General features: G+C 38.0%; 1 protein-coding gene across 1 annotated transcript; it reads left to right on the top strand.

Annotated features, from left to right (window-relative positions):
* Positions 1–650: 650 nt before the first annotated feature.
* On the top strand, positions 651–20423 carry LOC141522604 (gastric triacylglycerol lipase-like). Its single transcript, XM_074236159.1, has 10 exons — positions 651–723; positions 5289–5404; positions 5611–5728; positions 7157–7355; positions 8062–8168; positions 10292–10431; positions 13900–14046; positions 16964–17035; positions 18497–18574; positions 20190–20423. The coding sequence occupies exons 2-10, from the start codon at positions 5300–5302 to the stop codon at positions 20421–20423; spliced, it is 1200 nt and encodes a 399-aa protein (XP_074092260.1). The 5' UTR covers positions 651–723; positions 5289–5299.
* The last annotated feature ends 1965 nt before the right edge of the window (positions 20424–22388 follow it).

Raw genomic sequence — 22388 nt, 5'->3', positions numbered from 1 at the left:
TGACTTTCCATGAACCAAATTGGGTTTTTTTTCTGACAAATGTAAAGGAGTGGTTTGCCATTTTCTTTCTTCTCCAGGTCATTTCACAGAGAAGAAAACTAAGGCAATCTGGGTTAAATGACTTGCCATGGTCACATAACTAGTAACTGTCTGGAGAACTCAGGAAGATGACATCAGTGAGGCCTGGCACTCTATACATGCATGCACCATTTATTTGGGAGAGAGAGTAATGTTGGAACTATATTACCCAAAGATAATTTAAAAATCAGCTTGTGGGTGAAAAACCTGAGCCCTAGGAGTTTTGATTCAGAAGCCTAGGGCACATAAAGTAAATCCAACCTGCTTTCCACTCTGCATTGACCTAGTCTTAGGAGAAAATTGAGTCAGAACAGATAATAAACAATTTCTTCCACATGAATTGTTGCTTCATTCTTTGTAATGTCATGCTGCATTTTATTGTTCCTTGAGGAGCAGAAGAACAAGTTCCATCCTCTACAGGTGTTCCCACGTGATCTCCCCGAAGAGTATTTAGAGTGTCTAATCTGGCTTATTTTGCCTACTGGTTGTCTGAGATGTAGTGATCCATGTTCCTTTTAGCCCCCTGTTTTCTAGTGTCAGATCCTTGGGATAGCCTAGCATTTAAAAGTCATCAGAGACTTCCAACGATCTGTCAAGATTTGTCTGAAACTTTGGTCTTCCTACATCACGGGAATTCTACGTAAGGTAAGCTCCCCAAACTCAAGAAAGTTCCAGGAGGCCCTATTAGGATATTTTATTCTTTTAGCTGACATAGAATAGTTGTAATAAAGTAAATGATTTTCCTATGTGCAAACTATAGATTTCATGGCATACTACTCATCACAGTGCTACCCATAAAAAAGTCTTCAAAAATTGGACTGGAATTAGGATCCAAAGATGAAAAAGATGAATTGCATGTACAGAACAAAAAAGTGACCAAGGTTGTTTAAAACGAATTATTGTGAAAAAAGGGAAAGATGGTTTACTTTGTAATCAGAGGATGGGGTTCAAATTTAAACTTTGGCACTACTTATATGATCTTGGTCAAACAATGTAATTTCCATGAACCTCATTTTTCTTAGCTGAAAATGAGATGTTTCTAGCTCTAGAGCTAAGGTTGTGAGATCTTATAACATTACACTCTGCTCCTTAGTACTCAATATCCTTGGAATAGTCACTTGACTTTTCTAGTCCCCAGTTTTTCTCATATAAATTGACTCAGTTCAGCAAACATTGTTTGAGGAGAGAGGCTAGAGCTGAACATGGGAATCTGGGGGTCACTTGCATCAAGAATGAAACCTGTGTGAGACAATGAGATGAAGCGTGTGAAGAGGAGAGAGAGAGAGAGAGAGAGAGAGAGAGAGAGAGAGAGAGAGAGAGAGAGAGAACCAAGAATTGACCATTGACCTTTGGAGAAAATCCAAAATTAAGAGCTTTATCCATTAGATTATAATTTTTACCTCTCAGTTTTTGAAGAAGACCATGACATCACAGGAAATGATACCATGGCAAGTACGTGAATTGAATTTGAGTGAGTGGAGATTGTGTTAAATCCCCTCCAGAGCCATCTGGATCCAGGGGCCAGATATGAATAAGGATGACTAGACATGGCCCTGGATACAAGGCAGTCATAGTGAAGTGACTTACCCAAGGTCACACAGCGAATCGAACATCTGAGGCCGGATTCTAACTCTCATACTTCTGACCAGTGCTCTATCCACTGTACCACATAGCTGCCCTTATTTACTAGATTATCCTTCTCCCAAGCACTTTCCAGTTCTTTCCATTTCTACCTTTACTGCATCTTTTTCATCCTGGCCATCCATTCATAATTATGACATTCATTAAGCTTGTCATCGCCTGCCACCCATATTATTAAAGCAGTTCCTTGATCGTTCTCCCTGCCCCAAACTCTTCCCACTTCAGGACAACGTATAAATTGCTGCCAGAGTAATTTTGATTAATTATAAATTGTACCCAAACAACTTCCTAAGGAAAAATAAAAACTCTTCTGTTTAGCTTTAGATACTTACTCAGGTTGGCAGAAAGCTAGCTGTTTTTTCCCCTTAGCCTAAGTGACTGCTAAAGTTTCTGGTTTCCCTCCCCCTAAACACAGACACACACACACACACACACACACACACACAGACACACACAGACACACAAACACACAGACACACACACGTTGCCCCCAGTAGAAACAAATCAGGGGTTTGTTCATTCTCTGTATTTTTATCCCTAGCAGGGAGTTAGATGGCACAGTGGGTAGGGTGCCAGCCCTCTGGAGGAGAAAATGAGGCTGGTGACTTAGCACAGTATGAACTCAACTCAAATCAAATCAAATTCATGGTATCACCTCTCTGATGTCGTGATCATCTTTGAGAACACAGGACAAACATCATCCCCTAGAATCTTGCAATAGTGCATGACAAATAGTAAGTGCTTAATCTTTATTGGTGGAAAATGGATTGGAGCTCCTCTTCCATTGTTAACAGGTTAATATTTGTAGCCAACTTTTTCTACAAATATACACCTCTCCTGTCTGCCTGTCCCTCTTCATTTTCCTTTCTTGACTGATCTGTCTCCTCCCAGCCCAACACTAATACTGGTCCAGGAAGTCCTTAGATCTTATTACCACTTCTAGACCTTTTTTGCTCCTTTGACATCTATTCCAATTAGTTTCTATTTCTCTATTGTTTTCTTAGAAGCCATCATATCTGGCCTCCACATCATTTCTTCTTCCTTCTCAAGTAGCTCAGTACCTGATTTTTCTTAAATCCAATAACCAACATCATAGCCCTCTGGATTTCTAGTTCATCCACCTTTTTGTTTCTCAAAAGCTGCACTACTATGCAGGTACACAAAGTGATGGTTGTGCCTTCGATCTCACCCAACCAAACTCTGAAACTACTTTTTTAGACTAGAACTACTTATCTTTCTGTCTTTCCCTCTCCCTCAGTTCTCCTGAACTTTTCACTTCTTTCTCATTGTGACCCTCCCAGTCACAAGAAAAACAAAGGGAGTTTCTCTGTTTTACCCATCCGTTACAACACCCCCCACACACAGATAGAGGAATGTCTCTACTCCTTTTAGTATATATACATAGATAGATAGATAGATAGATGATAGATAGATAGATAGATAGATAGATAGATATAGGTAATGCATTAGGGTAAGTTCACACAGCTGGTAAAAATTACCCACACAGATAGTAAGAATGAAGTTTCTGAGGTCACATTTGAACTCAAGTCTGCATGAGTCCAGGGCTGGTGCTCTATCCATTGCAACACCTAGCTACACCTTCCTTTCAAAATCTTGACCTTATGGTTGACCATTCCCCTTTTTTTCATTGTCATTTACCCTTGAATCCTTTGCTTCTTTTGTCACTAAACTTGCATCTCCAAGTCCCAAGTAGGTATTTCCTGCACTCCCAGCTTTCTCCACTTTTCCTCTATGATACTGAAGACTACTGGAAGAAGATTCACCTATAGCACTTCCCTTATTGCCTTTTTAATCACACTTTCCACAGTGACAACTTCAAACCTTCCCTTAGATGGTACAGTGGGTAGAGCACCAACCCTGAAGTCAGGAGGATCCAGGTTCAAATTCAGTCTCAGACATTTACTGTGTGACCTTGGACATGTCACTTCATCCTTATTGCCTCTCACTTCCAGGACTATCTCCAGTCATTCTGATTCATATCTGACTATCAGACTCAGATGGTTCCAGAGGAAAAAGTAAAGGTTGGTGCTTAGCATAACTCCCTCACTCAAATCTAATTCAAACCTATGTCATGGCATTAACTCTATGATTTAATGCTCTTTTTTGATAATGAAGGGGAAAAATAATCAAACTTCCTTTATTGGACCTCCCATCCCCTACCTAACACACATTTTGTGTAATGCTTTAACTTATTAATGAGATGAATACTCTTTCCTCTCAATGTTATCAGAATGGCTTGTCTCTCCCATCAAGGTCAATATTTCTATTTGTGCCCTTGTTCTTGTCCCCTCTTTACTACCTGTGGTCTCCTGTGTGAACACTCCCTCTGTTTTTCGAACATTTTTTTCCATTGATGCCCAAACTTGGTGCCTCCTGACATTTATAACAGCCTTCTTTTAATAAACCTTAATCTTGCCAATCCCTCAAACTATGATCTTATATCATTTCTCCCTCTTATAAAGACTTTTGGAAAATACAATCAATGTTCAAGGCCATGTGATATAGTTTTTGACTTCTTCCAGTCTCTAAGGGTACCAAAGATCTCTCACTTTCAAAATCTTGCCTTTTCTCAAAACTTATCTTTCTTGACCTCTTATCAACATCTGGGATTGGTCACCACCCTTTAGTCTTTCCAGGGTTTTTGCACAACTGTCCTCTCCTGGTTCTTCCACGTCAGGGGTACGGACCTTTTTTTCTGCCAAAAGTCATTTGAATATTGTTAATATCAATCATGGGCTATATTTGGTCAAACATTTAATCAATTCACCCTTTAAAACCTACTAGATATAATATAATTTGAGTCCCAACTATGTTGCCTTGGCAATGCCTCCCATCCAGGACTATCTCCAGGCCTTATAGTGCCAGACCAATATGATCTGAGGCGTTGGAGGTTCCCTACTCCCATTTCACATGTATGATAACTCCCCATTCTTTGTGGGCTCATCATTGATATTAAATCTCCCTCAGCAAAATTGCATGCTGGGGTTCTGTCTTGAGCCCTCCTCTGTGTTCTCTCTATTTTCTATCTTATGGTGATCTTATCAGTTCAATCAGCACATATGTATATATATATATATATATATATATATATATATATATATATATATATATGTCCAGTCCCATCTTTCTCCTAAATCAACAGCTATTTGCTGGATAGTTGGACTGCTTTAACTCACAAACTTTTCAATTTCATTGAATTCAAAGCCATAATGAGTATCTGACCAAGGGATTTTGGTTAAAAACAATCTAAATGTGTTTTCTGCCTTGAAAGTCAAAATTGAGGAAATATAATTATGACAATTTGGCTCAAATGACCTAATCTGAATCCTGGTCTCAATCATTTTCTCCCTCTATAATCTTGGGTAAGTATCTTTGTGTCTTTAGGCCTTAGTTTCTATATTCCTCCACTGGAATGAAAGAAATGTCTTCTAAGGTTACTTTCTTCATCTAATACTACAATTCTAAGAACATGTTCTGACATATTGATTTGACCTAAGACCATTGGTCTTGACACTGCTTATACAGAGCCACTTTTTCCCATGTTTCAGGTGGAGACAATATGTGGATACTTGTCCTGGCATCTTTTACTATCCAAGCACTGGGAACAGAATGTTTCTTATATCCTATCATCAAACCTACGAATCCTGAAGTTTTTATGAATGTTGTAAGTTTTATTCTTAGTAGGAAAAACCACACTTAACTGATCGTTGTGTCCAAAATTGTGTTTCCAAGTTTGAGCAGATCATGAAGTCTGAGCAATAACACAGTAGAGAAGTCTCATATTTATTTAGAAAATAAGAAAACAGGATAGTTATCATAAAAGTTGATATGATAATACTCGGTACTAAATGTACTTTTCCCCCCAACCAGAGTGAAATCATTCGTCGCTGGGACTATCCAGTTGAAGAGTATGAAGTTGTGACTGATGATTTCTATATACTTACCCTTATAAGAATTCCCTATGGAAGAATAAACAAAAATTTATCAGGTATTTGTCAAATCAAAAAGTTCCAGGGTTGTAGTACAAGGATATGGGTTTGAATTCCAACCCTATTGTTTGCATTTCTCTTGGGGGCTCTGTCTTCTCTTTTCAGTGAGAGAGTGATGTTGAATAACCTAAGGTCTCTTCCACTTCTAATAAGCACCCTTCCAAATATCAAGAAATTTTTCTCAGCTGAAGGCTTTGTCTTCCCTTCAGGAAAACACAGATTAGGAGAAGGATTTTGAAGTCATCTAAAGCATGGCAAAGGATTAGAAGCCTCATTTACTGAGACAATCAGATTTACCAACTTCTTTGGCATTTTAACCACAGAAGGGCCTGACAATGAGATTCAAGGAAATAAATAGTGGGTTGCTATCCTAATTATAGGGTCTGCAGATTCTGGGATTTTTGGGGAAGAGTGGCTGACAAGTCTTTTCTGTTGACAGTAGTGGGCTCTTGGCCATCACTCTTTGGGAGCATCCCTCATATTTGTTATCCTGGAACACACAGCTCAGAGCCAGGCACTTGCCTGGACACTCAGCAGACTCATTGAGAGACAACATGAGTTGGTCCAAGTTGAGTGACTCAGGACTCTGACAGCCTCGCCTGGGTTCCTTTTGGTCTTTCCTTCTTGAGTTTGCCATTTCCCTAAAGTCTGTGTTCTTTGACTCAGTGGAAGTTCTTCTAATGAAAAAAAAAATCCTTTCCTCCCCCAACAGAAACCGCTAAACCTGGTTAGTAAATCACGGAGGTACAGTTCTCTCCCACTGCCAAGATGGATGGCCTCCAACCGTTCCATTCTGTTCTCTTTCTCTTAATTTTTGTTATGGTGCAGCTAGGTGGTACCATTGTGATATGGACTGGGGGTCGAGATAGACCGGAATTTGAATCCTCCCTCAGATACTTAATAACTATTTTGCCTCCTTCAGTCATAGTTTATTCATTTGAAATATGGGAATAACAATAACAGCATCTACATTACAAGATCAGGAGAATCAAATTAGAGAAAGTAAAGGGTAAATTGCTATTTTTATTATTATTTGCATTAAGTTAATCTCATGAATCCCTTATAACTCTATATGTAGAAACTTTTCATTTTGTTTTCAGTCATAATAGGGCTAGAATTTTAGAGGAACGTCTTTTTGGTCATTTCAATCACTTGAAAATGTGGCAGTGTCTACCTGAGCCTACTTTAGAGTAGTTGAGTATAACCTAATAGACTTCATTCCTATAACCATCAAGATAAGGGGAACCACCCTATTCTTCTAAAGTTGAGACTAGAAGGGTATAGCTCAGGAAATGCTGTTTTAAATAAAATATTGACCTTTTTATTCTTCTGGTTTCTTGGGGGAATCCAAAGTTCATGGGTGCAAGGAAAGATTATCCATGTCATTGGCACAAGTTTAGTCATGGTTCCCTCTGTTTCCCTTTCAGCTCAGAGGCCTGTCGTCTTTTTGCAGCATGGTTTTTTGGCCTCATCTATCTCCTGGATCTCCAACATTCCGAACAACAGCTTTGCCTTCATTCTAGCAGATGCAGGCTTTGATGTATGGCTGGGGAATAGCCGAGGAACTACCTATGGCCTTAAACATGTCTTTTTGTCAACCAATTCCAGAAGATACTGGGCTTTCAGGTAGGGAAAACAAATGTGACTTTAATGTGACTTTGAAATTTCTTTTTTTTTAAGGGTTTTTTTTTTTTTTGGAATTCAATGGGGTTAAGTGGCTGGGCCAAGGCCACACAGCTAGGTAATAATTAAATGTCTGAGGCCATATTTGAATTCAGGTCCTCCTGACTCCATGGCCAGTGCTCTATCCACTGCGCCACCTAGCCACCCCTGACTATAAAATTTCAATCAAGCCATACCAAAGTCTGAAGTTTCATCTTTATTTAGTTTCACTCAATGGTCATTCTTTCAAAGTTTTCCATGAAAAATCATCCAATCCTGATAATGTTTTATTCTGGTGTCTGCTTTTTAGTGATATCTAGCCTTTATTTCAAATGAAACTCTAGATCTGTGATCTCAAAACTCAAAGAGAAAGAAATCTCTATAGCTGCACAATGACTTATAAAACCAGAAGTTAATACGTTCTATTGTGTTTTTATTTGTTTTAAAAAATATTTCTTAATGACATTTTTATCTTGTTCTGGCTACGTTGGGTAGCTTTTCTAGCAAAGATCTGGCACACCTTTTGGACCTACCAGCAGTAAAAATGTTTGAAAAACAAGAATTTCATTCTCTATTCACCTAAGACAAGGAAGAGGTATGGCTAGTCTTACGTGTACATCATATATCTGATGTAGATCTGACTTTGTTATTGTTTCTCTTTTTTTTACAGTTTTGATGAAGCAGCTCGGTATGACATTCCAGCCTCAATCAACTTCGTTGTGAAAAAAACTGGCCAGAAGTTATTTTATGTGGGCCACTCTCAGGGTGGTCTTCTTGGTATGGGCTGGGGTTTAGGAACTTCTACCTTGTCCCTCTTTCCTGATGTTCAAGTTTATTTGTTTCAAGAATTCGTTTGGCACCTTGTAATGGGTGCTGGCTATGATCCTAGAGGAGAGGAGATGGAAGAGGGTGGAAGTGGCAGGCAACAGAAGGAGGGACAGATCACATTCACTCTTTTCAGATTTTTGTGAGCTCTGGTGTACAAGAGGGAGAATTTATTTAGCTTGGTCCCAGAGGATTGCAGAACAACAAAAGTGTGGAAACTGTAGAAATGTCAGATTTGAGCAAATTGGGAAAGCTTCCTACCTAAAGACCTCTTTGCAGAGAGAATATAGTAACCCAGAAGGTAGTAAGTTCCAGATAGATGAGCAAGTGTCAGGGCTCCAAGTTTGATCTCTTTTTCTTGGGCAGCTAGATGGCAAAGTAAGTAGGTAAAACATCCAGAATGGAGTCAGGAAGACTCATCTTCACAAATTCAAATCTGACCTCAGGGTCATACTAATTACTAACGTTCTCTGTCCCATCCCACACTTGCCCCCTCAACACCTGACTTAACCCTCTTTGCCTTAATTTCTTCAACTATAAAATGAACTAGAGTAGGAAATGGCAAAATACTTGTGTATCTTTGCTAAGAAAAACCTCATATGGGGTCACAGTGTCAAAAATGACTGAACAACATAGTTAAAGACTTCTTTCATGTCTCTTCTAAGTTTTTCCTACATGAATTGCTTCCTCCATGAGGGATCCTCAAAAGACCTTTTTCCATCCTGGTCCCCTCTGCATACTCTTCACTTTATCCCTTTCCCATGATTTGGTGTGCCCAAAATAAGTAATTCCAGATGTAGTCTGACTATGGTAGTAGTGTTTGATTCTAAGCCTGTCATTGCACTCTAAGATTGTATAATTATTATCTCATTTTTATTATTTACCTGGTGGTCATGTTAAACTGTTGCATCCTGCTGAGTTTTTCTTGTGCTACAATTCTCAGATTCTTTTTAAAGAACTGTACTTGTGAACTTTATTTTTTGAGCCAAGTTGCCAATTACTCCCTGATTTCAAAATTAGTCATATCAATGACCTTTTCTCCTTCCTAATTTCTTCAGGATTTTGTGTCATTGCCCTCTTTTTGTTTTCTCCTGTGTCTCTCATAATTTTTTATCTCTTATGCTTGGTCTTTATCCACATCCCAACCCCTAAATGTAAATGTTCCCCAAAGCTCCCTATATTCTCTTTTCTCTCTGCTCTCTCATTTGATGATTTCACCAGTTGCCATGGACTAAGATATGTCTCTTCCAATCTGAAAGCCTTTGTCTTTCTTCTGAGTGTAAGTCTATCATTGCACATCTTGGGTGTCCTACAAACATCTTAAAGTCAGTGTGTTCAAAATGGAACTCGTTATCTCTTGTCCCAGACTAACACTCCTCTGAGTCTCCCTATTTCTGTCAAAGATTTCACCATCTTTCTGGTCCCTCACAAGGCCACAAAAATTTCTATGATTTTCTCCTTATTTTCTCTTTTAGAGTCTCTCTCAACCCATATGTTCACACAATCTCCTACTCTTCCTGTTTCTAACAGCACATTACCCCCATAAATGCCCTTCTCTGAACTTGCCCCCTCAACCCTTAATTCACTTTCTTATTCTTGCTAGACTATTGCAACAGCCTTCTGATGTTTCTCCTCACCCCAACTATCCCCTCACCAAGCCATCCGTTACATAGTGAACAGACTGACCTAAAGCAACGTTCTCTGTCCCATCCCACACTTTTTAAAGATACCCCAAGTTTATTTTTTAATTTAATTAGCCGCTACTTAGATTGAGTTAACTGAATTGAACAGACCTTTGTTTTTATAGGCACAAAGTAAGTTTCTGTTATTAGGAAAACAAAGGTAAGAAGGGAAAAAATGAGTGCTCAGGTGAAACTTGCTGCTCATTTGACAGATGGTAATAGAGGGTAAATGACCTTTGAGGTCCAACTTGGAGGCTCTTGAACTCTGATTCTCTCATTGAGCAGGGTCAGTGAGTATGCTTTCCAGGGTCTTTGTCCAAGGTACTAGACACTCCCTCCTGGATTCTGGTTCACAGATTACATTATCTAAATAACTATTCTATTGACTTTCAGGTTTCTTGGCATTCTCCACCTTGCCCAAGCTGAATCAACATGTCAAATTTTTTTATGCACTAGCTCCAGCCTATTTCGTTCAGCAAATCAAAAGTATCCCATTTCTACTGCTTTTGAATATGCCCAGGCCCGTGTTAACGGTATGTAATTCCTTTGGCAAACTGGAAGTGATCTGGAAACAGATCTCTAGGGAAGTAGAGCATGGGTGGTGGTGCGATCTGTTTGACTCTCAGGGTGAATGAACCCAAACACAGCTCCTTTACCTAGAAATGGTTAAGATGATATTCCTTTTCTCTATAAGAATCCAGTTCCTGTCTGAGAATGAAAACAAATCTCAGCCAGAGGGAATTTGCACCATGCTCTATGAATTAATATTTTGCCTCTTTCTTGCTCTGAGAATCAGTATTTGTATAACTTTGAACAAGTCATATTTCCTCTCTGACCTTTGATTTCCTAATCTGTGAAATGGGAATTGGACTGGAGCAGTCTCAGAGTCATTTGGAGGCAAGAATTAAATGTGAATCTTTGATAAAATGGAAATATTAAATCCTTCCTTCTTAACCTAAATTAGGTATAGAGCAGTCAGGTTTTAGCTTTTAGTGGACAGTTTTCAGCTGTACCAAATTTCTGAATCATGCATCCTTTTCATTTTACCTCTTAGAATTCTGTTTCCTTCAAAGCTGACCTCAAATCCTGAGGCTGACATGAAAATGTCCCTGGTCCTCCCAGCTTCAAGGACTTCCCCCCCCTTCCATAACCTTGTATTCATTTTGTATATTTATTGCCTGTATTTTCTATATGTAGTGATAAGCAATGGGGCCTAGTGGAGAGAGAGCTATTCTTAGACCCAGGAAGTTTGTGTTTATGTCCTGTCTCTAACCATCTGGGGAAGTCATTGATCCACTTGGGTAGCACTCCAAGACTGTCAGCTTCAGAAAAATGTCAACTTCTATGGGTAGAACATTTCCTTCAGGGAGTCAGGAGAATGACAAAAGCATGACCTCCACCTCACATGCTGTCCTTTCTAAAAACGTGTTTGCATACACTTATATGTGATCATGCTATCTTCTATTAATATCAAGCCTTTTCAGACACTTTGATGTGCTGGACACTGGGGATACCAAGACAAAAGAGAAAGTCAGTTCCTGTCCTCAGGGAGTTTCCAGTCTAATGGGCAAGAGAATCTTTCCCCTAGTTTGAGGGAAGGGGAATGCATCTTTGAGGCTTAATAGTCTGAGAAGTCAGAGAAGTCCAAAAAGAACTCAATCTTGAGTGCAATGAAGAGATGTCTATCCAGTCCTCTCTCCTTAAGTGGAGGAGTTTATGACTCTGCTCTCTAATCTGAAGATCAGAGGGTACCAGTGAATTGGGAAGACCAGGGTTGATTGGATCTTGCCTAATGATGAGATTTCCCAATGACAAGTCTGCTGGGGAATATGATGGAAAAGTCAAAAATGTCCAAAGTGAATGTGACTGTTTCAGTCTTGTCAAACTCTTTGCAATCCAGTTTGGGGTTTTCTTGGCAAAAATTTTGTAATTGTTTCACATCTTCTCCCATTCATTTTGCAGTTGAGGAAATGGAGGCAAGCAGGATTTAGTGAATTGCTCAGGAACACATAGTGTAGTAAAAGTCTGAGACTGGATTTAAACTCAGGTCTTCCTGACTCCAGCTCTGGCACTCTATCCACTGCACCAGGTACCTGCTCTCAAAATCAATATAGTTCATAAGAAACGAAATGTTCAAATGACACCAGGTTGCTCATCATGTTATGTCAACATGAATGAATGGAATGAGATTATTCATCTTGGAGAAGAGAAGAAAGGGCATGTAGGGAGAACATGAGAGCTGTCTTTAAATATCTGAAATTTTGTCCTTTAGATGGAAGAATAAATTTATACTTCTTAGAATCATGAGGCAAAAGATGAATTTGTAGTATTTGTATCATGGTGCAATAGAAAGATAATAGCTTGGTAATAATCATAATAATATAGCAATTATAACATGCCATAAGGTTAGCAAAGTGCATCATGTCTATTATCTCATTTGACTCTCAGAACAGCCTTGGGATATAGATAAGGTTTTTTTTTTAAATCACTATTTGACTCATGAAGAAACTGAGGTTGAGAAATTTTAAAGACTAATTAAAGAGGGATCCACATTGTGAGTCTTTAACTCAGAGATTACCTCAGAGACTAAAGGCTGACTCAGGGTCACACAGCTAATGAGTATCTGAGGCAGGTTGCAGATCTGGCTTTCCTGATTCCAAATCCAACATCTTTTCATTGTATTAGAGACCATATAGATAGATTGCTGGATTTCAAGTCCTCTGTTCAAATTCTACCCCAGACATTAGCTGGGTCACTTAGTCTTTTTTATTTGCCTCAGTTCCTTCAGTTGTAAAATGGTGATAAAAAGAACCCGATTTCTCAAGATTCTTTTAAGGATCAAATAAGAGAACATTGGGTTTTTAAAAAATATTTATAAAGCTATATGCAAAGATAGTTTTCAACATTCATTTTTAAACGATCTTGAATTCCATGTTTTTCTACCTCATTCCCTTTCCTCTTCCTTTCTCATGAGAGCAATAATCTGATATGTTTTATAGGTACAATCATTTTAATCATATTTTCATATTATTAGTCATGCTATGAAAGAAGAATCAGTATAAAATGGAAAAAATCATGAGAAAGAAAAAACATAAAACGAGTTTTAAAAGTGAATACTTGGTTTGCATTTAAACTCTTTAGTTCTTTTTCTGCATGTGGATGGCATTTTCTATCATTCTTGCTCACTGAACTGCTGGGAGCAGCTAAGTCCATCATAGCTGATCATCATATATTGTATAAGGATCTCCTAATTTTTTCACATCACTCAGCATCAGTTCATGCAGGTCTTTTCAGACTTTTCTGAACAATAGTGATCCATAACATTTTCAAACCACAATTTATTCAGTCGTATTAGTCAATGTGATAGGTGTGAGGTGGTATCTCAGAATTATTTTAATTTTCATTTCTCTAATTTATAATGATTTAGACCTTTTTCTCAAATGACTTAGATATTTTAATTTCTTCATCTGAGAATTGTCTTTTCATATCCTTTAACTGTTTATCAATTGGGAATGACTTCATTCTTATAAATTTAACTTAATTCTCTATATATTTTAGAAATGTGCCTTTTATCTGAAGTGCTGACTGTAAAAATTGTTTCCCAACCTTCTGCAATCCTACTGACATTGGTTCTGTTGGCATAACATCATATTTAAAGAGTTCTTAACATAGTACATGCTACAGAATAGGTGCTTTCTTAATTCTCATGCCTTTATCCATTTCCTTCAACCAAGATCTGGACAGCCACTTTAGAAGGACACTGTCAGAGGCCTTTTGGACTCTCTCAGTTCCTTCCCGATCCAAGATTCTGATTCTTGGATTTCATGGCCCATAATGATCAGGATCCTCCACATTATGAATCTTACCAATAGCGGCAAGAGTGGCAGGCAGTAGGCATGTCGAATCACGTGGAAATGGGGCAAGGGTTGCTGTTGTTTGTTGCATCTGGTTGTCCCCCTCTCACTGACTGCTATTTTTATATCTGTTTTTTTCTCCTATAGTCTTTATTGGGTGATAAGGACTTTCTGCCTGAGACCAATCTCAACAAGTTACTGGCCACCAAAATATGCAACAATCGACTAACTGATATCCTCTGTATCAAATTCATCTTCAGTTTAAGTGGGTTTGATACCAAAAGCGTAAACAGGGTATGAGTGTTTCCTTTTCCTTTTTTCATATATTACATTTTACATGAGTTTAAGACTAAGCTATTTGGTTTTTCTCTGTAAAATCCTCAGCAGTCATGAACCATAAAGATGAACTTTTCTGTAGGCCACAAATATCTCTAGAAACTTTTCTCCTCTAAAAGGATAATCCAAGAGTGATGCACAAGACGTTCTTTTCGGTCTGAAATCCTCTTAGTCCATGCTTCATCTCTTAAAAAAACTAATAGCCAGAAATTTATATAGTGCTCTGATGTTTGGAAAATACCATATACACAGAATCTCAATAATTTTTCAATTTACCTAGTGAGACAAAGGCGGTTTTTATCCCCTTTTTAAAGATGCAGAAGCTGAGACTTAGAGAGATGAAGAATCTTATGTAGTACTAGATAGTTGGCAAACTGTGGTGGAACTTGAACCTGTGTCTCCCGGATTCCAAATGTGACAATTTACCACTCAGTATTTGGAATACTGGACATATCCATGAACTTACCTAAAAATTCCTGTTTATAATCACTTATTTTCCTCTTTTTCACACAGCCTCTGGGGCATCTCTCTTTCACATGGATTGTCCAGAAAAGATAACTGCAGATTCAAGCTACTTTGTGGGGTAGAAGTCACTCAAAAATCACAGCTCATGAGCCCCCAACAAGAGTATACTTTTTAAAAAAAAATTTCTTTAGGGTTTTTCAAGGCAAATGCGGTTAAGTAGCTTGCCCAATACCACACATCTAGGTCATTATTAAGTGTCTGAAGCTGGATCTGAACCCAGGTACTCCTGACTCCAGGGCTGGTGCTCTATCCATTGTGCCACCTAGCCACCCCCAAGAGTATACTTTTACTAGCCATCCAGGGCACCTATTTGTTTAAATAAAAGTCATTTAATTAAACAATGTTGTAAATATAATGATGAGATAAGATTCTCTTGGTGTATGCTCTGATATAGTTTCTCATATCATCAGGAGTCAGGCCACATAGACAGAGGAATAAATAACCCAATAGCCAACTAAACAAAATACACATTTATGGAAATGATGATGAGAATGAATACATGTAAAGAAGCATATGCCCATTATCTGTATGGTCAGAGACCAAGAGCAGAGAATTTATATATAGGGACTGTGCATGATCAGGGAACTGCTCAGGATAACTTCTACTTCTGATGCTGTAAGGCCACGCTGACTTCTTCTAATAATGTCATTCTTCTGTCCTTTCTTGTTTACATTGCTGAGAATTATGTCCTCTCCTTTGGTTATTTTTTGCAAATCTCATGACCCCTAAGCTTCTCGTTCCTATCATCCTTTGGGCTTCGTTTTGTCGGGTCACCTCTTGCCTATCCTGGTTTCCATAATCTAGGATGTAAGGCTCATCTTCAAACTGTGAGCAACCAAACCGAACTAAGTAGGAGCCAAATCAAAATCTGGCACAATACCTTCAAATGAAGATTCTTTTTGTTAAATCCCTGTTGTCCATGGCTTAACTGAAGTCTATCATCCTGATTCATTAATCTTTGAAAGTCTAACAACTAATGAGAATCCTAAACTCTAAAACCCATTTCTTAGACCTCTTTTGAAGAGAGTCCAAGATTAAAGTGGAGGCTAGGCTACAAGAGGTCCTTCATGGCCACCATCCTTCTGGGATAGGATTCAAATGAATATGATTGGGAAGAAAAGTGTAGAACAAACAGTAAAAAGTCAGCACACTTAATCTCCCTGAACTGCATCCAAGCATTCTGCTAAGGATTTTATTATATTCAGCACAAACACCATTCTGAGGAATGCCTTAGAACTAGCCCTCGAGTCAGGAGGACCTGAGTTCAAATCCAACCCCAGACACTTGATAATTACTTAGCTCTGTGACCTTGGGCATGTCACTCAACCCCATTGCCTTGTTTAAAAAAAGTAAGAAATTGGATTAGGGTAAAGATGTTGTCCAGTGTTGAATATCACTAGTAAAAGACAGTCTACTCTCTTCTACTGCTCTTAATAAGGGAGGATATTATTTGCAGAACTTTTTGTATATATGTAAAGATAGGTATATCTGTTGGACATAATTGGTAATTTCTTGATTACCTTTTTGTTTTGTAATCCACGTTGAAAATTTTCCCATGGCTTGGTTATTTTCCCATTATCCACATCCCTCAAAGACTGATTCCTTAGTTCCTCCAAAAATCTTTAGCCCCTTCCCACACTTTACTGTGTGTATCAGAAGGATCACTGTCTAGTCTATGTACTTTTTTCATCCTTTTCTTCAGGAACATTTCTTCTTGTTTTGTTTTTTTTTTTTGTTTTGTTTTGTTTTTGAATTTATTTTTATTTTTTATTTTTTAGGTTTTTGCAAGGCAAAAGGGGTTAAGTGGCTTGCCCAAGGCCACACAGCTAGGTCATTATTAAGTGTCTGAGGCTGGATTTGAACCCAGGTACTCCTGACTCCAAGGCTGGTACTTTATCCACTAAGCCACCGAGGCGCCCCATCACTAAGCCACCTAGCGGCCCTAAAAGATGTTCCCTGACCAGGAAATGAAAGGAACATTTCTTCTTGCATCAAAACATTTTTTCTTGGTTTTATGGATTGCTAAGGTCCCCAGAATTTATCATCAAAATTGCCAACAAATGATGGTGAGTCCCTCTAGGCTTAACGAGACATTGGACAACATCTTTAGCCTAATACAATTTCTTTCTTTTATTAAACAAGGCAATGGGGTTAAGTGACATGCCCAAAGTCACACAGCTAAGTAAAAAAGTCCAATTTCTTGCTGGGACTTGTCTTGAGACCTTTCCAGTATTCAGTAATCTGTCCAACATTGACGTTTATTGGCTGAGCCTTCAAGAGCCCATGATGATACCTTCATAAGCCTTCAGAGCAGACTTTGTTGAGAAAATATTATTATTTGTCCTTCTAGAGTCGACTTGATGTATATTTATCACACAACCCTGCTGGATCATCTATCCAGAACCTTCTCCATTACTCTCAGGTACAATTTTTTTAATGCTGCTATACTCTAAATTTCAAGTTTTTTCTTTCTTACTTCCCCTGATTGAAAAACTTTTATATAGTGCGGAACAGCAACCCAGTCAGCACATCTTGGGTCCTAGAAGTGTCAGGTGCACTTGATTATCGTCCTCAGCTTCATGTACAGCTGTATAACCAATGTGTAACAACACAATTTATTTCCTGAAGTATGCCCTGGTCTATTCCATTAGTCAAAGAAGTGACTCTTATAATGATTATTGTTAGCATTTTTCAAGACAACCGGGGTTAAGTAACTTGTCCAAAGTCACACGACTCGGTCCTCCTGACTCCAGGATTGGTGCCCTACCTACTGTACCCCCTACCTGTCCCTTATACTTGGTTAGACTTTTCTGTGTAGGAAAATAAGATTGTTGTAAGTGAATTGTTTTTCCTGGATTTCCTTTTATTTCATGTTTCTAGCTTACCCTGGGGATCCTATGTAAGAAGCTATTCCAGGGACAGGAGTAGTCCGAGTAGCAAAGTAGCTAAGGAGTGGCATTGAATGTCCTTTCCACCCAGACCTGGACTCCATGTCTTCACATCCCCAGGAAACTATTGGTGTTCTCTGAATGTACCCTGAGTTAGGATGAAATCTCAAAGGTTGCCCAGTTTAGAGCTCCCTATAGAAAATTTTGCATTTGACCTGCTTCCTTCATCCCCAACAAGTTGCCCTAAACTCCAGGGGGTTCTTAGCAAAGGATAAAAAGCCCAACAACTGTCAGAGGGGACGTCCATCTCCAAGCACCCTGGCTTGCCTATTATCAATAATAATCTCTTGGTTTTCTCAGTTCCAGGTAAGCCCCAAGAGACTTAAATACAACCTCCCCCATTTTTCCAGTCTAGACTAGGACATAGACTTTTTTGATGTTCTGTTTTTCAATTTTTTTCCACCTACATACAAAGATAGATTTCAACATTTATCCTTTTTCAAGTTTTTGAGTTCCAAATTTTTCTACCACCCTCCCTTCCCTCTCCCTTCCCCATGGTAGTAAATAATCGGATGCAGATTGTTAAACACAATTATTTTTACCACATTTCCATCTTAGTCATGTTGTGAAAGATGAATTGGAAATAAGCTGGGGGGCATGAAAATGAAACGATATAAAAGACATTTTAAAAAAGGAATATAGACCGTTATGCTTTGCATTCTGACGCCAACATTTTTACTCTGCATGTGGATGGTATTGTTCATCACAAGTCGCTCAGGGTTGTCCTTGATCACTGAACTGCTGAGAGGAATTGTTCTAGGACCTATGGTAAAATCAAGAGATATTCCCCTATCTTCTGGTTTCACTTTAGGGGGAATCATATATGTTCTTTTTCATTTTGCTAGATTGGACACAATGGATTCTTGATCTGTTGAACTCAAGAATGGACAGTTTTCGATTCCTATGCTTATTCCTTTTTGTTGTTTAAATTTTAGGAATATTTTGCAATTCGAAAAGTACTACCAGCTTTTGACTGGGGGAGTCCCCAAGAGAACTTAATCCACTACAATCAGGTAACTTTTTAAAATGAAATTTCTTCCTTTTTAAAGAGGCATTTAATGAAGACCATCAGGAGACTTTGCTACTAATTCTGACTCTAGACATTATTTAGCTCTGGGACCAGGGACAAGTCACTTGGCATTTTACTGCTTCAATTTCTTCATGTATAGAATGAGAGAGTTAGTCCAGAACAAGGATTTTTCATTATTATTTTTGTTTTATGGACTTCTTAGAAGTTCCCCTTTTCTATAAGAAGGTTTTTCTAATCCTCCCAAAATTGAGTCCCTCCCTGGGATACTATCTCCCCTTATTTTGTCTCTTTATAGAAAGTTGTTTTCTTTCTCTCTCTCTCTCCATTAGAACGTGAACTCTTTGAGGCCTGAGCCTGAGTTTTTGCCTTTGGTTCAATCCCAACATTGAGGACAATACATAGGAAATACACAGCTCATAGGAAATGTTTAGTCAATGTTTATTGATGGACTATCACAAGATAAATGTTTAAAATATGATGTGCATACTTACAAAGGAGATTCATTATTTGGAAATATAGTTATCAAAATACAAGGGAAAACACCTCATGCAAAGACCCCCAGGCTAAGAAGCTTGGAAGATTTCTTCTAGATATAAAACTCTGTAATTTTCTATTTTAAGGAAAGCTCCCCAGAAATGACATTCCATGGTCTGGCATCCGGAGTAAATAACTGATTGATTTTTGTCTCCATAGTCTCAATCTTATGTCACATTCATGAATAGTTCATAGATTAAAAGACATAGGAAAACTCAGAGGTCAGCTAGGCCAATTCCTTTCTTTTATATATTTGGAACTGAGACCCAGAGAGAAGAGAAGGGAGCAGAATTCAAACTCAGATCTTGTCCCCCAGTACTCTCTGATGATAATCACTGAAATAGCTATAAAACTCCCTCATTAATGTTCTTTAGGGTGCAAGTATCTAACTTCAATTATCTATCAAATTCATGAAAATTTGACCCAATATTGTGACATGATAGTAATCCCTTGAGTGCAGGTCCAGAGTGTCCCTTCATCCTCCAATGCTGTGACTAGCTAAAAAAAAAAATATAACGTTCTTCTAAATTTCAACCAGGTCCTAATATTACTTAGATTTAGTGTGTGGAGGAGAATATTTTTTTAGATAGATGGAAAAGACAGAGAGACAGAAAGAGCATTGATTGATAGGGGAGATCAATAGAGATTAATAGATGAAATTCCTTTATAAATGAATGAATATATTATAAACAAATATATAAATGAATGAATATATTATAAATATCAGTATATCAGAAACATAAATGTGTATCATATATATTTCAAATTCATTTATGTATTTTTGTTTGAATTATTACTTAACAAAGAAATATTGTACTCCACTGGCTCCCATCACAATGGTATTCTTCTTCAAATATAATAATAATAATAATAATATTAATAATACAGTTAAGCCAAACCATCTATTGTAGTTTTGATTCTGATGGTCTCATTTAGCAGAAAGGAAGTAATATGTACAATGGTTGTTTAAGAACATAGAAAGAATAGGCGGCCTCCCAGAAATGATAGGATTTTGAATTGTGGCTCTTTGGAAAAACTCTTGTCCTCTCTTTGTGTCCATGTAGACAACTCCTCCAATTTACGACCTATCGACGATGCAATTGCCCACTGCGGTGTGGAGTGGTCTACAAGACTTGTTGGCAGACCCAGAAGATGTCTCCAATTTAATCCCTCTAATCCCCAACTTGATTTACCACAAAATTCTGCCTACATTTGATCATTTGGCTTTTATTTTTGGTCTTAATGCACCCGAATTTGTTTACTATGAAATAATCGAGATGATGAGGGAAATTTCATAAAGATGGTATTAATAGCTGGTGAAATCATCTTCCCTTTTTGTTAAGAGCTGGAATTAGAACTAATTTTCTTCTCTACAACCTGTTTTTTGGTGGGATAACAGACTTGACTTCTTTAAATATACTGACAAATAAATTATCTTCCATCTCAGTCTGGTCATTTGTCACATTCTGATTACTCCAATGATACTGTGTTCATAGTATCTGGGAACTTGATTTTGCCCAACATTTTTCTGTTACAAAAAGTTTCTCAATTTCTTTTCAAAAATCATTATTGCAAATTAAATGTTATTGATGCTGCCATTTGTATAGCAGAGCCAATCACAAAATCTTCATCTCTTCTTGGGAACAGTGTCTCTTCCTGACAAATGCATTCAACTCTCTGCTCTGGCTGTCTGCAGCCTCTCTGCTAAGGGAGGGAGGGATGGATGCTACATTCTCTGTTCTCTGGTCCTAGTATTATTGGTTCATTTAGTCAGACTTTTGCTTCCTTTCAGGTAGAAACTTGGTGATCTGGAGTCAGTAATGCCTGGGTTCTAGTCCAGACTCAGACACTTAATACAGGTATGACCCTGTATGTCTCAGTTATCTCAACTATAAAATGGGGACAGTGACAGCATCTTCTATGCAGAATTGTTGTAAGGATCCAGTAAGATAATAATTGGGAAAGATTTAGCACTGTACCTGAGATGTAGTGTGTGTGCTTTGCATAGACTTTTTACCTCATCTCCTTTGTTTTCTGTATTAAGATTCTTTATTTCTTCTTTACGTTCTTGGCATCTACAATCCCAAACAAAGATGCCTGGGGTCTCCTGACTGTGTCAACAGCAGAATTCTATTATTCCCTGCCACATTAGAGTCAAATCGAGTCTGTTCATCTTCAAACTCCTTGACCCAGTAAAAGAGAAGATGGTGGTTAGGCTTCGCCAAGATCTCAAGAGGTACTTAAGTTCAGACTGGAGGGAGAGAGGAAAAAAGAGAGGAAACATGTTTTTGCTTGTATTCATTTTTGTAAGTCTTTTGTTGCTTTTATTTATCTTATTCATTAGAACTGGCATTTGGGGCCAGTCTATACTAGACCTAAAACTAGTGTTCATTGTCTTAAAATCTATTTTGTTCTTCCCTTCACCCCAGTGAGGATGTTTTAATTATCTTAAAATTCTAGTAGAGTAAATTCTTTTTTTTTTTTTTAGTTTTTGCAAGGCATAAAGTGGCTTGCCCAAGGCCACATATCTAGGTAATTCTTAAGTATCTGCAGCCAGATTTGAACTCAGGGACTCCTGACCCCAGGGCCGGTGCTCTATCCCCTGCATCACCTAGATGTCCCCTCATACATAATAGAGTGAATTCTACCAAACATTTAAGGAGCAATTAATTCCAATTCTATATATATCATTTGAAAAAAAAGAGTCAGTTTGGTAGTACGGTGGATAGAGCATTGCCTCTGGAGTCAGGAGGATCTGAGTTCCAATATGACCTCAGACACTTGATAATTCCCTAGCTGTGTGATCCTGGACAAGTCACTTGCAAGACAAAAAAACAATATTTGAAAGAATAAATGAAGGAGTTCAGCCAAATTCCTTCTATGACATCAATATTAAGCTGATATCAAAACTTGGAAGAGTCAAAACAGAGCAAGAAAATTATAGATCAATTTCCTTAATATGGATGTAAAAATTTTAAGTAAACTATCAGCAGAGAATGTTGGTAGTTATCACGAGGATAATATACTATGAAAAGGAAGGATATATATATCAGGAATGCAGGGTTAGTTCATTGTTTGGAAAACTATCAGCAAAACTGACTATATTCATAAAAAGCCTTATAAAAGTCTTGTGATTGTCTTAATAGATACTGAAAATTTTTTGACAGAATATAGCACCCATTCCTATTAGAATTTCTAGAGACCACAATAATAAATGGAGTATTCCTTAAAATGATAAGCAATATCTATCTAAACCCATCAAT

The sequence above is a fragment of the Macrotis lagotis genome, chromosome 4, assembly GCF_037893015.1.
Source record: "Macrotis lagotis isolate mMagLag1 chromosome 4, bilby.v1.9.chrom.fasta, whole genome shotgun sequence".
In the NCBI taxonomy this organism is placed as follows: domain Eukaryota; kingdom Metazoa; phylum Chordata; class Mammalia; order Peramelemorphia; family Peramelidae; genus Macrotis; species Macrotis lagotis.
Note: the sequence above shows the minus strand (reverse complement) of the source record. Positions and strands in the feature narration are given on the sequence as shown.

Excerpts from the sequence above, each read along its gene's own strand:
- LOC141522604 (XM_074236159.1), top strand. The coding sequence starts at position 5,300 with ATGTGGATACTTGTCCTGGCATCTTTTACTATCCAAGCACTGGGAACA. Across the intron at positions 14,047-16,963 it reads ATACCAAAAGCGTAAACAGG|AGTCGACTTGATGTATATTT; the intron begins GTATGAGTGTTT and ends TTGTCCTTCTAG. Across the intron at positions 17,036-18,496 it reads ACCTTCTCCATTACTCTCAG|GAATATTTTGCAATTCGAAA; the intron begins GTACAATTTTTT and ends TTTAAATTTTAG.